At 42.3% G+C, this 16,910-nt stretch overlaps 2 protein-coding genes across 3 annotated transcripts; one reads left to right on the forward strand and one right to left on the reverse strand.

The window, feature by feature from the left end:
- Window positions 1-680: 680 nt before the first annotated feature.
- Window positions 681-3,517, reverse strand: fsaf1 (40S small subunit processome assembly factor 1; the record flags this gene model as incomplete). Of its 2 annotated transcripts, XM_080832086.1 has the most annotated exons (8): window positions 3,509-3,517; window positions 3,351-3,440; window positions 2,799-3,091; window positions 2,461-2,520; window positions 2,203-2,298; window positions 1,167-1,253; window positions 1,037-1,074; window positions 681-810 (listed from the first exon to the last, which is right to left on the reverse strand). In XM_080832086.1, the coding sequence occupies exons 2-8, from the start codon at window positions 3,436-3,438 to the stop codon at window positions 681-683; spliced, it is 792 nt and encodes a 263-aa protein (XP_080688212.1). In that variant the 5' UTR covers window positions 3,439-3,440; window positions 3,509-3,517. The 2 variants fall into 2 exon arrangements, with proteins under 2 accessions (XP_080688212.1, XP_080688213.1); XM_080832087.1 differs by lacking the exon at window positions 3,509-3,517 and having other exon boundaries at window positions 3,351-3,481.
- Window positions 3,518-3,684: 167 nt separating this feature from the next.
- gnpat (glyceronephosphate O-acyltransferase) lies at window positions 3,685-16,510 on the forward strand. Its single transcript, XM_080832220.1, has 16 exons — window positions 3,685-3,740; window positions 4,169-4,360; window positions 4,836-5,012; window positions 5,654-5,783; window positions 5,950-6,077; window positions 6,186-6,261; window positions 6,990-7,141; window positions 7,530-7,660; window positions 8,258-8,481; window positions 11,005-11,253; window positions 11,776-11,855; window positions 12,743-12,883; window positions 13,415-13,514; window positions 13,947-14,040; window positions 14,138-14,199; window positions 15,506-16,510. The coding sequence occupies exons 1-16, from the start codon at window positions 3,717-3,719 to the stop codon at window positions 15,547-15,549; spliced, it is 2,004 nt and encodes a 667-aa protein (XP_080688346.1). The 5' UTR covers window positions 3,685-3,716; the 3' UTR covers window positions 15,550-16,510.
- The last annotated feature ends 400 nt before the right edge of the window (window positions 16,511-16,910 follow it).

Raw genomic sequence — 16,910 nt, forward strand, 5'->3', positions numbered from 1 at the left:
TCTTGGAGACACAACCCTTCACTAGGTAGTTATGCCACAGTATCAGACCCAGCCTTGGTAGAGGACAATAAAAAGGAAACAAGCACACTGCCACGTGAGAACGTGTACCATGGCCGTGTGCCATGACTCCCCCACAATTAGGCTGAGTACAGCGAACAGGCCCCTGGGCAATGTCAGCGTCTCCTTCAGGCCACTACGTGTCTCTGGTGCCTATGGTGGCGGTGTATGTATATGCATCTCAAACTGTGAGTCCGCTGCAGCTAGATGTGCTCTCTTCTTTTTTTAAAGCATCGGCCTTGTTTGTTTTCAAGGAAACCTCTTTCATTTCTCCTGAAAAGTGTGCATTTTCTACTTGTCTGTGGTTTGTACATTATAATGCATTGTATCTGGCATTCTTTTTTTCATACTAAAATACTTCCTACATGATATCAACAAAGAACAATGTCTTTTCCCTCCCCCCTTTTACTAAATAAATAAACTGTGATGGCACGTAGTCTGGAACTTGTCTCTTAATTTGCCTTCCATGCTGTGAGAAGGTCTCGAACTTCACAGTGTGCTATGTGTTTACATGATGACTCAGCATTTTGACCCGTTACTTACTTACTTACAGGATCAAATCATGTGGGTCCTTTAAGGGGCTGGGAAATAACTGATATGCAATTAGAACACTCTTTTTTTTGTCACTTTGACCTTTTTATTTTGCCATTCATTGCCTGTAATTGTTTGGCGTTCAGGACCAGCACGCCACCTTTAAACTTTCCAATCTGGCCTGAGGGCTCTGCGCTGGACGATGACTTGGGTTTCTTATCCCTGCCAAAGACACACAAAGACACACATGCATTAAACCACTGCATCACTGAACTAATTCAATAACTCTAATTACTCTTCAAAGTTGGCTGTGTATGTGGATATTAAGAGCCATTCCACCAGTTTGAAAGGGGAAAAAGTTAGATGAATGATGAACTTGTAGTGGTGTAGTTTAGCTGGTAAACTGCTTGATTTACCAGAACATAAAACACTTTAGAAATGCACCTACCCTGACTTTCCTCCTTTCTTTTTCTTCTTATTTGTGTCCTACACAAACAGAGAGAGAACAGTCAAATCATGTGAAATACTTCCATAGAAACACAACATCAACATCAGAGGAGCTTGTGTTGTCATCTCACCATTTTTGCTTCTTCCACTTCTTTCTCTTTCTTCTCCTTTACTATTTGCTGGTACTGTTTGTAATTTACATATTCTTTTTTGGGAGGCTGCATAAAAACAAAACCAACAAAACCAATCATATTTTAGTGCAAAACAATCAATAACATATGACATTGTTACAATATATCCAACTAATTAAAAGGAGCATTCCTCTTAAATTTGCATGAAATCTTTTTCACTGGGATTAAAGTCCACAGACAGAGGCACTTTTAAGAGTTTGTCAGTTCATTTAGACAACCAATTAGCGAGCGGTAGTGATGAAAATATTAACAAAATAAACATACTTTTTGAAATATTGTCATTTCTGTTGCTGAGAGGGCTAGAAATGCCACTGTGTTTTATCAGACGTTATGTGGACATGGAAGTCATGGAAAACTGCACGGAGCAGCATAGGTCTAGGTTGAGGTAATGGATTTTAGGGTAATCACCCAACAGGTTCTTGAACGTTTGATTCACAAAATGCTCTCTGTAGCTAGCACTACACTGCAATAATCTCAGTTGAACTGTTACATCCCTATGCCAATTTAAATTAAGCTAAAGATATTAGGCATCATATAAAACTTTTATGCCTTCTATAAAAACAATGCTGGTTCAAGTTGCCTACCACATTAAGTTCTGTTATAGATGTGTTTTAAATGAACCTTTCTCTCTGATCTGTCAGAAAGGCTAACTGAAATGATTGTTTCCAGACAATACTGAAAACTATTTTAAATGGAGGCAAGTGCTGCACCCTGACCATTCTTCACCTCTGTCAGGGAGTCTGCTGCACACTGACCATTCTACACCTCTTTCAGGGAGTCTGCTGCACACTGACCATTCTACACCTCTTTCAGGGAGTCTGCTGCACACTGACCATTCTACACCTCTTTCAGGGAGTCTGCTGCACACTGACCATTCTACACCTCTGTCAGGGAGTCTGCTGCTGATCAACCAGAACAATCCCCCACAGAGATAACTCGTCTGAGTTTGAATTACATCGGCATCATTGTTACATACCCTTGCGCCAAGCATGATGGCTCGGTCTTGCTCAAAAACTCTCTGCTGGTCCTTCTTGTAACCAGTGATTCCAAACCTATGGACTTCAAGTCTTGCCTAACAAAGGAAAGAAATCACGTCATCAGAAATACAAAACTCCATATAGTTTTAAAGCATTTTATGGATCTTTAAAACGAATCAATCTGAAGCTAAAAGTGTTTACCGGTACGTCTACAGTGAGCCTACGTCACACCTACATGATCCCAACTGGAATCTTACCTTTTCTATACTGAAGTCATCCTCCTCTTCTGTCTTTTTCATTTTTTTAGTTTCTGGAGGCTGTTAAGTGAAGAAGAAAAAAAAACGTGCTGAAGACATAACATCGGCAGGGAATAAATTAAGTGCAAAATCAGGTCAAAGTAGGCTATATTTGGTACAAATATCAGTTTAATAAGCAGTCAAATTCACTTACATAATTTGATCCAAATATCAAACATCCTCTACCAATAAACTCATGCTTCACTAGCCAAATCAACACGCAATGTGCCATCATAGTGCTTTTGTTTTGAACTCTGTTTACAACTCTGACAATGAAATGTTAATGTTCTAGACTTTACCTTTTCTTCTGCCATTTCTATTTTAGGTTTGTTTTTGTTCTTCTTTAAGGGATCCTCAAAGACCACCACTTTAACATTTGAATGCTTGGTTGCAGAGGAGGAACTCTCAATCTGGGTGGAATCAATCCTAACAGAGTTTTTTGTAAACAGGGACTCATCACTGTCCTCGAGATCATTTATCCCAGAGTTTGTGAGCCTGTCGATGTTGGACGGCTCCTCAATTTCTTCTTCATGTGTTCTTTTCTTCTTTTTCTTTTGGGATTTCTTAGATTTTCTTTTCTCCGTTCCATCACCTAAAAGCAGAAAACAATATAAAAGTGTATCCAGGTCGAATGAGCAAAATTAAGACAAAATAACGTTTGATTAATTGAAATGCTTAAATTGTCTAAATATTAGGTACTTGGTGAAATCTGCAATGTCTACGCATTCCTCAATATTTCTCCCGTACGTTTGATAGCACATATGATATGGATTCAATCCAAAAGGTATGTAAAGCCATGTTAGCTAGCTGGCTAGCCAACTAACTTAGCCTACCATTCACTACATACTTACCAAAATCGTAAATTTGATTCAAAACCTGATCCAGGAAATCCTGATCTACGTCCTCTTCTCCCTTTTTGTTTCCCTCATTTCTTGCCATACCTTAAGTTAAGCATAAATATGATAAACTAAAACAAGACGACTGACACACATTCGCATCACAAACTCACGTGTTACCAGTGTTACGGTCCCCAAGACTCACGAGTGAATGACACTTTTCGGCCACCGTACTCGGCATACAGTTTGAGGAAGTAGCAGATCGCCTGAGTAAATACCTCCGCCCATGTGAATTATGCTTGCAGTGATAGTGTAACACCAAAAAAAGAAAATATTTTCATATTCAGGCAAATTTAATGTTTTGCAACGGTCTGATAAGGAATGGCATCGAAATCACTATGCTCGGTATGTATCACTGTTGTTATATGACATCCGCTAGCACGCTTACATTAGCTAGTCTTTTGACAACTTAAAAATTGTGATGTGTAAGAGTTAGTATTATTTATGAAAGTCAGTTGGTTATCCTGGAGACATTGATGTGTTCCATTATGCACTCGTTTGATCATAAGTCACTCTGGAAGAAAAAAAAATGAGCCGTTGTTACTGTCAGAACAGCTCACTTTACTATAATCTAAGTGATGAGTGAATGTAGCCTAAACATCCCATGTTTAGTTTTGTAGGCAGATGATGTTCTACCACCAAGAATGTGTGAGATTTGGGTTTATTAGCAACCTTGACGTTGCTTCTACTACGCAGTGTGGTGGTAACTCTTTATCTCTGTTGGTGTTGAGTTCAATTTGAAGTAATGAAGTACTTTTTCATTTTCTGAAAAGCGAAGAGATCCCGTTTTGAAAAAGAGAGATGACTTTGAAGACGTCTTGGAAGAACGGAGGAACTCAAGTGACATAAGATATGCATTCAAGTGTTACACCCCCGTGCTCTACAAGGGTCTAAGCCCGTGCACACCCGCTATGCTAAAGACTGTGGTCATGCAGTCCGAACCTCTCCAATATGCCATTAATCAGGTAACATTAAATCAACCATGGGCAGGCCTACAATGATGCATTTAAGATCATTTCAGGTAGTAGAGGTATTGCAAAAATGGCCAGAGTCTATTCATTTAACTGGAATATCTGATATTAATTTGATTTGAACCCTATCAAGTAATTGCTATAATTCAGCAGTGATGAAATGAAATCAATGAGCAGTGTTGAAATTGCATTTGTTGATAGAAGGTAGGTAATGAGATGAGTTTTAAAATAATAATGTTAAATATAGGTAATCTGTTAACATACATGGACTGCTGCAACCACACTGAAGAGATGTCATGGCTAATTGTAGCTAAAGCAGGTACACCATACAGATGATTAAGTAAGCATATAATAAAATAAAATAAAAATCTGAACAAAAAATACACAACAATAGTCGCCAAATGCTTAGGATAACGATAATGCTGCATCAGATAGTTTCCTTCCCTCCTGAGATTTACCTGTGTCCCAGGTATCAGCCGAGTCAGGCGAGTCTGTGGAGGTGGTCCAGGAGGAGGCGGCGGCCATCTTGGAGGAGATGGCTCACCGGTTGAAGCTCAGCACTGTCCGCTTCTTTGCATTCACCCTCAGCAAGGCCTTCAAGAGGCTGTTCCGCAGTGTGTGTGTCAACGAGGAGGGCCTCCAGAGGGTGGGCATTTACAGAATCGAGCTAGAAAGAGATCATGTTGCACTCTGAGGGTGTGACTGGGTATTAGTTGATGAAGTGGAAATGTTTAAAATAATAATATCTTCTCGATAGGAGTAATGATCAGTAAACTGTCAACATTAACTATTAGAGTTGTCATGGAATTGTCTACTCAGAAGTAGAGGAGAGATTTTTACAGCTAGGAGTCCATTTATTTAGTGGCTTTAGATTCATCCCAAAAATCAGAGCATACAATGTTCCTTTGTGCTCGTTTCTATATGCTCGTACTCAGTCTAAATCTGGAGTAGATTAAGGTCATATTATCATCTTCTCCTCTTTCTTCAGACATGCATAGTTCCTGACAAGTGCCAAATTGTATGAAATATTGGATATTCTAAAGTGGGATCCCTTTAAAACAGAGGACACCGAGTCCTTAGGTCTTCTTTTGTTGCCCAGTGTTGTAGAACACAAATCTAAACTCATGAGTATCACCCTGACCTTCATTAGTGTGCTACATCTCCACACCACATATAACAGAAAAGGTGATTCTGACTGAAAACTCACTGTGACATATGACTGTCTCATGGGATGTGGAGAGCTAGATCTTAGACTCATGACTGAGGTTTCTTCTCTGTGATTGACAGCTTCAGCAGGCCATACACGAACAGCCAGTGGTGCTTCTGCCAAGCCACCGCTCATACATGGATTTCCTCATGATGTCATACATCCTGTACACATGTGACCTCAAGCTGCCTGTCATAGCTGCAGGAATGGGTACGTAGTAGACCGTTATGAAAACATGACAGATCAAGCACTTTTTCATTAGCATAGATCAGGGATCACAGCTGACAAATATGAAATGAAATGGATTAAAGCAATGCATTTATGGAAATATCTTTCCTCATAATTGTCATCTATTTTATTTTTGTGATCCATGCAGATTTTATGAGCATGAAATTTGTTGGGGAAATGTTACGCATGTCAGGGGCCTTTTTTATCCGGCGATCCTTTGGAGGAGACAAGCTCTACTGGGCTGTGTTCTCTGAATATGTCAAGACCATGCTCAGGGTAAGGGATGCTGTTTAAATCCTCTAGACAGCCTGTATAATTAGTCTTGTTCAGTTATTGTCCTGTGTCTAATATCTTCTTTCATTGTTTGTGTTTTAATTTGTCCAGAGCGGTTATGCTCCAATTGAATTCTTCTTAGAAGGCACAAGGAGCCGCACATCAAAATCGCTAACACCAAAGCTAGGTAACTCAGTATCACATGGACTTTGTTGTTTGTTTTTTCGTTTGTTTGTTTGTTAAAATCAGTATCCAAAACTTTGGAGAACCTCTAGTTTTTTAAACTCCTCTTGCTTGTCTGGCTTGTCATTGTGTTAGTGAGTGGTCCTAGCTGACAACTGCTTTTTATTGTGCAAAGCCTAGCACTTCGGTTTTAGTTTTCTGTCATTTTTATTTCCCTGAAAATAAATGTAGGCTGACAGAGAATTGCATTTCTGCTGCAAGCACCAGATTGTCTGGATGCCTTGTTGGGTGAAATGTGTCGGGGACCTTTTTTACAAAAAAATATCCTGAAACAGTTTGGGCTGTATGATTTTGTCACGAAGTAATTTCAATCCCTCTGTTTATACTCAAAGAACAACATCGTGACAGAGATGGTGTTGTTATGTGGCTTTGCAAAGAGGCTCATCTGCCAACGTGATCCATCTTTAAGTACGCATTTATGAAAATCCAGGGCACTGTCTAAATTGCTTTTCCCCCTGTCTCCCCGTCTCTTCTCACTTTTGTCTTTCCCTGCCTCTCTCTCTCTTTTTGGTTTGTTCATCTTCCCCTCTCTTTCTTTCCATTTTTTCTTTTTCTTTAATATTGTATTTCATTCCCTTTTTCTCTTTCTGTTGACCTGTATTTCCCTCTCCCTCTCTCTCTTCCACTCTCTCTCTCTCTCTCTCCTTTTCTCTGTAAATCCTTTTAAACCAGGCTTGTTGAATATTGCGATGGAGCCATTCTTCAAAGGTGAGGTGTTTGACGTCAGCCTCGTGCCCGTCAGCATCAGCTATGAGCGGGTGCTGGAGGAGGCGCTGTATGCCCGCGAGCTGCTCGGCGTGCCCAAACCCAAAGAATCCACCTCGGTAAGACGTGCCCCTCAGCGTGATTGGCACCATTTTGGTAAGACGTGCCCATCAGCGTGATTGGCACCACCTTATTGTGCACATCAGTCTTCCCCATGTGCTGTAGCGTGTTGAAAGTGCGAACATGCTGAAAAGCACTGCCAGGAATAAAAAAACACTTTGAAGGGGGGGGCGTACGGATGTTCAATCTGTCTTTTTTTTCTAAAACAAATAACTTGTGTCAGTCCACCAGATGTTTCCCTTGTAGTCACTCTATCTGGAAGTTCTTCAGCAACAAATTTGAAACTTATGAGAATGTTCATCATGTGATGTTAAATGTTTCCATAACGTACTTTTGGGTGTGGTTTTCATCCATGAATCAGATGTTTTATTTATTCTTGCGACGCAGGGTCTGTTGAAAGCGAGGAAGATCTTTAGTGAAGATTACGGCAGCATGCACGTGTACTTTGGATCCCCGGTGTCAGTCCGTAGCCTGGCACAAGGCCGGATCAACCGCTCTCAGAACAACTTTGTGCCAAGGTGAGTTGTTCTCACTGGTCACGGTTCACACACAATTATCACCATGCCTCCAGCTTCTCTTAGGGCTCAGATACACATACGCGTTTTTGTAAAAACGGGACGCGAGCAAAGGCTTTGATTCCTATGGTACGGCACGTTTAAAGCGCGCGCCCCTTCTCCACCACGCGTTGCGTCTTTGAAGCGTTTTTTAGGTGCGCTTAAAAGTTGAACTATTCTCAACTTTCCAGCGCAAGGCAGGGAAGCGCACCGCTTCTGTTTTGGCCGCCGCACTTTGCCAAGGCGTTACTGAAGCGTTTCTGCCTGAAAAAAGACGCGTATGTGTATCTGAGCCCTTAGTCAGCAGCACTCTTATTCAAGTTGTCTTAGCTGTGCTTGTTGACAGACCACCTGTACTTCTTTTCATGTTATACTTATGATATGATGTATGATGTATTTATTTGATCATGCTGCTATTTTCATCACTTTCTTAATTCCCGTTCAAATAGTATGATTTATATACAATTAATTGGAATGCACTTGGCGAAAGAAAGTGTGTATGATAAAGTACACTAATGCAGTGTTGTCATTGAAAGCTCTCTGTTTCTATGTTTTGAACAGACACATTCCTCAGAAACCGAGTAACGAGATCCAGAGCTTTGTGAATGACACGGCATATCAGCTGGTGCGCATGCAGGAGGAGAACATGGTGCTCAAGCCCTGGGTTCTCATCGCCACGTCCCTCATGCAGAACCTGGAGGGGATGGAACTTTCCCAGCTGGAAGAGCAGACTGTATGGCTGAGGGACCTAGCTCGTTCCTTTGGAGCATTCCTAGACTGGCCAGGTGAGGAGGGTTGATAGGTGAAAATTCACCCAAGTTACTTCAGGGCTCCGGAGTTGTCAATCAGTATGTTTATTCAACAAGAACAATTGCAATTGGGCTCACTCACAACACAAGGATGAGAAGTGAAGCAATTTCACTAAGGAACCACAAGGTTTATATGCTTAGATTTATCTAATGCTGACGCCGTAAGTGTAAGAAATCATAGTCAAAACAAGGTTCTCGTCCGAGCTTCTTGTACATTCACAAGGTTGAGGGAACAATAAGTGGCGCCAGTGAATCAAGTTACACATATACACAGGGACACAGAAGAGCCATGTCTCTGTTAAAAGAAAAGCATATAGGATCATTATTAAAGTAAGGCACTTGATTCATATATTCTTATGTCATTAACAGTGTTTGTAAATAATCTCCATCAAAGGTTGCCATCCATACTTACGGTCTGACTGTTTGGCTTTGCTCACTTCCTCCTGATGAAAGCATGTTGGCCAACCAGCTCCTCAGAAGCACTGCATTTTTGGAGCTGCATTTGGGAGTTTTGTCCTCCGTGTAATGCAGGGTTTAAGGTTGATTCGATTTGACTTTGTTTTATAAGGAGTTGAGTTTAATTTAGGTTGCTTTGTCAGCATGGTGTGTCACCACAATGCTGAAATGCTTTTCATTTTCTTCTTGAAATTTTGTTTTTTATTTACATATCTGCCTAAAACGATTTAGAACTGCAGTCGTGGTGGAGCATGCAGTATGAATAATAGTGAGGAGGCCTGTGTCCTCGGCACAGCTTTTTGTCTGTTCTCAGACTGTGATGGTTTAGGATGAGTGTGTGTGACAGGGTATTGTTCGACTCACTCATCAGCCATGATCTGATCTGATCTGATGCCTCCCACTCTCCATCAGATGAATGACATGTGCGCAGAGGGACATGACACGCTCAGACACTCCGGGGTGCCCCTTCTCACGAACGTCGGTGTGTGTGTGTGTGTGTGTGCGTCTGTGTGTGTGTCGCTGGGTGTGTGTGTGTCGGTGTGCATGTGTCGCTGTGAGTGTGTGTGACAGTTTCTGTGTTCCTGTGGGTGTGTGTGTGTGTGTGTGTGTGTGTGTGTGTGTGTGTGTGTGTTTCGATGTGTGTGTGTGTGTGTGTGTGTGTGTGTGTGTGTGTGTGTGTGTGTGTGTGGTGCCCAAAGCCGTAGATAGCAGGCTAGTGTTGGCTGAAGGCCCCTCTACCACCTGCCCTGTGTGCTCTTCGCTCCTCTCTCCCTCTTCCTCTCTCCCCCTCTCTCCCCCTGCGTCAGCGGGTGCCAGTCTGTGTTAATCACTGGGAGATGTGGAGGAGCTCTGTGTTGTGACAGTCTCTCCAAGCCCTCTGCTGTGCATTCAGACCTCTATTCACACGCTTGGCCTTGCGTGGTCTCGCTCTCCCTCATCTCCATTCTCATTTAGGGATGCACCGATCCGATATTTGTATCGGTATCGGTACCGATATTGAAGACATTTCTAGATCGGGTATCGGTGACAATAAAAAAAAAAAAAAAAAAACATTTTTTTTTTTTTTTATTCTTTTTTTATGTATATAGGTAGTGTATTATGAGTGCACGTTGCTATCAGTAGCGATTAGCATGCTAAGCGGAGATTTAGTTATGTCCTGATGTTGATTCGCTGAATACTGCTTTGGTAATTGTGGGTCTTTTAACAGACTAGAACCAGCAAATACATTAACAGGTCACCCTATTCTCATTCTACTGGCTCAAACATCGTTTTGACATTCGATATTTGGCTGAGACAAACAATCAACAAAAATGTGGTGACATGTTGTTGACAATGGAGAATACAAATAGGCTTAGATTTGGAATTAGGGTCACTTTAAGGTCAGGGTTAGTAGGCAGTTGAAAGGTAGTTCAGAGTTCGGCTTTAGTTGACAGTTATTTCAAAAGTGGATGGAGAATTTGGGAAATAGCAACTACATTTGTCACAGGGGCCTCGTAGACCGACTCCTCTTTTACCGTCTCAGTCCCTCGTTCACTTGATCAGATTCCCTCTTTCTGACTTGATCGTGTCGAAGCCTTTCTGTCTGTTTGCTTCTCTAATGTATTCCCATTTTTCTTATCTCTATATGGCTCAGTTGGTAGAACAAAGACCTTGGATTGTGTCAATTTGGATCGGAATGAAAGGTCTCTGTGGACAATAAAATCAAACAAACAGTCAACAAAATCACATTACCTTTTTCCTCCACTTTCTCTCTTTGTCTCTCTCTCTCTCTCTCTCACACTCTCTCTCTTTCTCACTCTCTCTTTCTCTGTCTCGCTCTCTCTCTCTCTCTCTCTCTCTCTGTGCCTTTCCACCTTTGTTCCAGCATCCTGAATTTACTCAATTCATTCCTTCACACATCCCTCAGTGTTGTTGTTGACCAGTGGAATAGTATGTGTCTCTAGACAATATAATATCTACACTGCTGCAAAATGACACATATTGCAGTGTAAATAATGGAGCTGTATGTGGCCCTTATCTGTATTTCCCCTGCCCTCCCTCCAGACCACACCTCCAGCAGTAAGGTGGTGTCGTCCAGCCTGTCTCTGCACCGTAACCTGGTGAGCGTGTGCGGGGGCCGCGTGCACCTCCTGGTGGCGCAACCCCCGGGGCCGGAGAGCCCAGAGGCGGCTCTGTTTGAGCGGGCGGTGAGCGCGCTCTCCTGCGCCTCCTACAGGAACCAGATCCTGCATGTGTTCCTGCGGCCGGCGCTCCTCGCTGTGGCCATGCAGGCCGCCACATCCCCCAGGAAAGGTGAGCCGCACAGGGGCAGAGAGGGCTGAGGCTTGTTTGGAACATGGAGAAGTGCTAATGTTTCAATGCCGTTCATGCCTTTTTTTCTTGTTAAACCACAATGTCTTCTAACACTGCACCAAAATCACCTTCAAAGAAAGTGTGAAATACACTCTTACGTGCCTCACCTTTCACACACACACACACACACACACACCCACACACACACACACACACGCACACGCACACACACGTGCACACACACACACACACACACGCGCACATGCACACGCACATGCACACGCACACGCACACGCACACACACACACAAACATTGGTGTTCCTAAAGTAGAACTGCTCAAAAAAACAAAGAAATATGTTTTTGCCTCACGCTGTTTATTCATGTTGTCTGTCTGCCATTGTCTGTCATGGTCTGTGTTCTTGATGAAAATTCTAAAGTGAAATAATACTGTGAAGCTGAGCTCATGATTGCATCATTGTTGTCTCGGAAACTTGTCTGAAGTGTAACTTTCCCTAATTTAGATGAGGTCTACAACTGCTTCAGCTTTCTGCGTAACATGTTCTCCAACGAATTCATCCTGTGTCCCGGAGAGTCTGTGCAAGTAAGGCCAGGAACCCACCTTATCTTTACCCACATATACCCATAGCTTCACATATACTCATATCCTCACAGCATGGTGTGAACATCTCCATATGTCTGGTGTATTTCCATGTGTGTGTGTGTGTCAATGACTGGTTGCTATTTTGTTCCCCTATTTTGGCAACAGAGGAGCACAGGCTTGGTTGGATACTAAAAACAAACATGTGTGTTTCCATGGCTCATCTTTAAAGTTCATGGAGATTTGTCATCTCCAAACAGTGTTGGGAGGGTTACTTTTACTTTCTATTCCACTGCAGATTTGTCTTAAATGTAATTTGTAACATATTCTGTTAGAATACTGAAGGTGCGTAACATTATAATTACATAGACCCACCAGGGGCCCTAGGGCAGTTTTTCTTGTTACGCACCGGCCTTCATTTTGAGAAATGCTTCAATATACTTAAGTTTGAGAGCGAATAGCCTATGTGATATCTAATTACAGTAAATACGTAAAGCCGTTACATGAATTCCGTTACTCCCCAACACTATCTCCAAATAAGCCAGTAGTAGAAATAGTCAGTAGTGTCAACTAGTTTCAGTTTGTTGGCCGTTCCACAGTGACTTAGTGCATCATTAGCTTTAGGTTTAGTGTTTACGTTCAGGTAGAAAACTGCTGTAGCGAAATGTGTCTAGACTTAGTGTAGCAGGTACAGTAGAGCACTAGCTGCTTCAGTAGGGGATTGAGGGCCGTCTAGCCTGTGTGTAACTGTGTGTGTGTGTGTGTGTGTGTGTGTGTGTGTGTGTGTGTGTGTGTGTGTGTGTGTGTGTGTGTGTGTGTGTGTGTGTGTGTGTGTGTGTGTGTGTGTGTGTGTGTGTGTGTGTGTGTGTGTGTGTGTGTGGTATTCACAGGACTTTGACGAGGCATGCTACTTGCTAGTGAAGTGTGGAGCAGTGCAGATGTTACAACAGGGGATTGAGACAACAGACTCCGGACATGTCACTCTCCCCTTCCTCTGTGCCATGCTAGAGCCTTTCATGCAAGGATACCAGGTAATTTTGTGTTGGCCAGCATTTTATTTGAGCACCTGTGAGTTCTTGAAAAAACTGGCCCACTCACCATACTAGCCATGAATAGACTAAATATTCTGTCAGAATTTAAATATCCTGTCAATTGTCCAACACTGTTAATTTGTTGCCCTTTCATTGACACTGTTAAGCTTTTATGAATAACATATCAAGTCCTACCTATCATTTAAAATTCTGAAGAAAAATGCCTGTCCATTCCTTATACAGGCAAACCCCTGACGGCATGATGGTGGTGGTAGTATTGAGCTCTACTAACATATGGTTTTTATCTGTGGTTTTCCTTCTGCGTGTGTATGTGAATGTGTACGTTTGTGTGTGAATGTACGCTTGTGTGTGAATGTATACGCTTGTTTGTGAATGTATACGCTTGTGTGTGAATGGGTACGTTTGTCTGTGAATGTGAACGTTTGTCTGTGAATGTGAACGTTTGTCTGTGAATGTGAACGCTTGTGTGTGAATGGGTACGTTTGTGTGTGAATGTGTGTGAACACAAAGGTGGTGTGCAGATATCTCTGTGAAGAAACCCCCGACAACCTCACAGAGAAGCAGTTTGTTCCTGCTGTCAGGAGCTTTGCTGTCAAGCTCCACTTAGCAGGTGTCCATCGCTCTCTTTCTCTCTCTCTGTCTCTCTCTGTTTCTCTCTCTCTCTCTCTGTCTCTCTCTATGTTTGTGTGTGTGTGTGTGTGTTTGTGTGTGCACGCACATAAAGAAGTAGTAGCACCAAAACTATATTTCTTTACACACTACCTTGTCAATGGATAACATATATCTTGCCAGACCTTTCAGTTTTCCCCCTTTTGAACTTCACATGATTTTCTGACTTATTTGGATACTGGTAAAAGTCTGCAATAGCCCTTTTCTTTTAGTTGTGATCTGCCCAGCTCACCACTTGAAAGGAAAGCATGTGTTATAAAGAAATGCTGTTTGTAAAGTATCTTAACACTCATTGATTCTACTGCCCTCTAGTTGTCACTGTTGGAAGTGCACTTGTGTTAATGGCTTTTCTCTCTTGTGGTGGCCGCCGCAGGCAGCTTGAGATGCTACGAGGCGCTGTCCTCTGACTTGCAGAAGAACGCCCTGGCCGCTCTGCTGAGACTCAATGCTGTCAAGAAGGTCAAAATGTAAGGCTCTCCTAGCATCCCTGCTTCGTTAGCATCCAAATTCATTAGTGATCACTGAAGGTCACAGACATGATTACTTTGTGGATTTGTTTTTCAGGGCTGATCAGGTCGTACTCAAAGTGAACAAGATGGCTGTGAACTCGCTGGAAGACACTTTAGGTAGGCATTGCTTGCAAGTCAAGTGCGGCTACATTTTGATAGTTTCAAAGAAATTATTTTTAACACAAACTAATACGAGATTTGAGAAACTGTAGTGCTCCATAAAGTATAATGGCTGCAAGGATAATTATAGTAAAAGGGTGCAAACCTTTTGGCTATATTCACTGTCACTGTCACTGTCACTGTCACTGTCACTGTCACTGTCACTGTCCTATTCTCCTTTTGGTCATCTGTGAGGCATAACACATCACCCTCAAAAAATAACTCCTGGGCTGGCAAAGGCATGAGCTGACCTTCTCTGCCTCTGATAGGCTCCCGTGATATTCTTACCCTATCCCTAACCATTCTCACTCCTCATGCCTAAATCTATTGAATCCCTTATGCTATTGGTTGGGGACTTCCCACAGTGGCCAATCCTCTCACTGTCGCATTGCAAGTACTCATAGCCAACAGCCTAACCAATGGAACAACTGTCCAATCATAGATCCTGTGGAGCAGTATACAATACTTTCATCGTGATGAGTTTGCACGCCTGTAGTAAGTTATTAAAAAATACGGCAATAATGGCTCCAGTACAGCTGATTTGTGTTCTCTATTGCTCTGTGCGGTTAAGTAATCCACACAACCTGTAGGAAAAGTTATTTGGCTATACTGTTTTTCAAGTACTGACAGATTATGAGCGGAACCAGTGGCCTAAACAAGACCAAACTAATTTGAGCCTCTTGTTATGTGAGAGTTGAATGTCTAGAGAGCTGAAGGGCCATGGTCTCTAAGCCTGTGATTAAGCAGAGGTCCCCACCAGAACTGGAACAACAACTGGACAAATAATACCTTCTAAAGTAGGAAGAGAATTTGTCCCTTGGTTTTTTTCAAATCTTTTCATGTACTGAATGAATCGGTGAGTTCGCCATAACGATAAACAGCATCTTGTTGTTGTTGTTGAGTCTGAGGCTCAGCTCTGATACTGTGAGACAGAGATGACAACACGGCGCTTCATGTTGCTATTCTCATCACCCGGAGTGTCAGGGCTGCCGTCTGCTGTCTCTATGCCTGCCTTCAAACGCCCATGCAAAACCCTCACCGCGCCTCAGCGGGCTGCCCTACATAGAGCTGCGCCTCCATCTCCCCGCACATATTCCTGACCCACTTTGGGTGGGAAAATACTGTGTTTATTTTAAAACAGGTGATGAGGAACTCTCTGGCGCCAAACACATTGCTGGTATTGGCACGGTTATTTCGGTAGGGTAGAACCAGAGAGGTGTGCTATACTGTCTGATGTTTATTTTTTTTTCAATCTGTCAATCAGGGGGGAAGATTCCCACTCAGAAGCCTGTCCTCGCCCGGCTGTGAGCTTTTTGGCTCTTCCCAGCGCTCCAAAGTAAGAGACTCCGGAGAGGAAGCAGACTCCATGCCTTCATTAGCATTAAGCCAATTTCCACGGACTGCTCCATGTTTTTTTCTCCAAACTACAAAGACTGTTTGTCATCAAGTTTTATTTGTGTGTGTGTGCGTTCATGTTTTATTGTTGTTTGATACATAGAGACTTCACAGGGAATGCTTATCATCGAGGATGCAATTTTTGTGAATGACAAAAAAAAAACTCCTGTGTTCTCATTTCTTTAAAAAAAAATGTTTGTCTGTTAAAGTTTGCTTTGCCTGCACACAGGCACCCGCCACTTAACGCATATCTCTAACCGCTTCTTTTAACGAGTTGGAGTGCTGCCAAATGCATCGAGATTTGACACGTTCTGAGGCACAACAGGTTGCCATGAACACAAGGGACAGACCTGTTTATTCAAAAAAGGGGGAGGGGTATGCTTTGCTTTTTTTTTTGCACACTATTTATTCGTTTGCACGAGGTTTTGAAACCTATTTCCCCCTATCATTAATGCATAGAGATCATGGCCTTTCTATTTAAAAATCATGTCACTTGAAGTCTATTTTCAATTCTTCTAGCCAATGACATGAATATTGAGGGGAATCAGAACGAAATCACACTCAACGTGAATCAAGCCAACTAGTAATTATGCCAACGTGTTACCTTGTTTGACACTGGAGGAATACTTCAGTGTGTTTACATTTGTCTCATCGTCATCTAATGACAAGTGCGTATAGCTCTGCCTGTCGCTGTTCTGACTCAAGCAGGCGTGTCTTTAGTTGTGTTGTGTTCTGAAAGTGAACATTCTACATGAAATGAAGTGTTCCAGAACAGTAGGGGTTTCCAGTTTCCTGCTAGAAAAATTGGAAACCATTAATTGGGTGTTTCTGTTACAATTCCAAACCTAAGGGAAGGGCTATGACTTAACGGAATCCTGTCAGAGACATTTTTTTGCTTTTAATACGAGGATGCATATTTTTTTTGTTACTGAAGAATTTCTGTTGTGCATCTAAACAACTGTTTACAAAACCAAGGTCCAATGCAGATGATGTACAGTAGCACTCCATGGTGTCAAGGGTTTTTGGGAAGCGCTCTGCTGTGAGACCTGTGCCAAAGCAAAGGGCCCACAACAGGCCTCCCCACACAAAGGTCCAAATACGTACCCTTGACCTTTCCAAAGTAGTTTGCCCCATATCATTTGGACACTACTGTCTGTGTATGCAAGTGAGTGTGTGTATGAGAGAAAGAGAGAGAGAGTTGGGTATGTGTGTGTGTGTTAAGTTGGATCATTGTTTACTTAACATCAGATGTTGTTATTGACTGTTTCTGTGTG

This window comes from Sprattus sprattus, assembly GCF_963457725.1.
Source record: "Sprattus sprattus genome assembly, chromosome: 2".
Classification (NCBI taxonomy): Eukaryota; Metazoa; Chordata; class Actinopteri; order Clupeiformes; family Clupeidae; genus Sprattus; species Sprattus sprattus.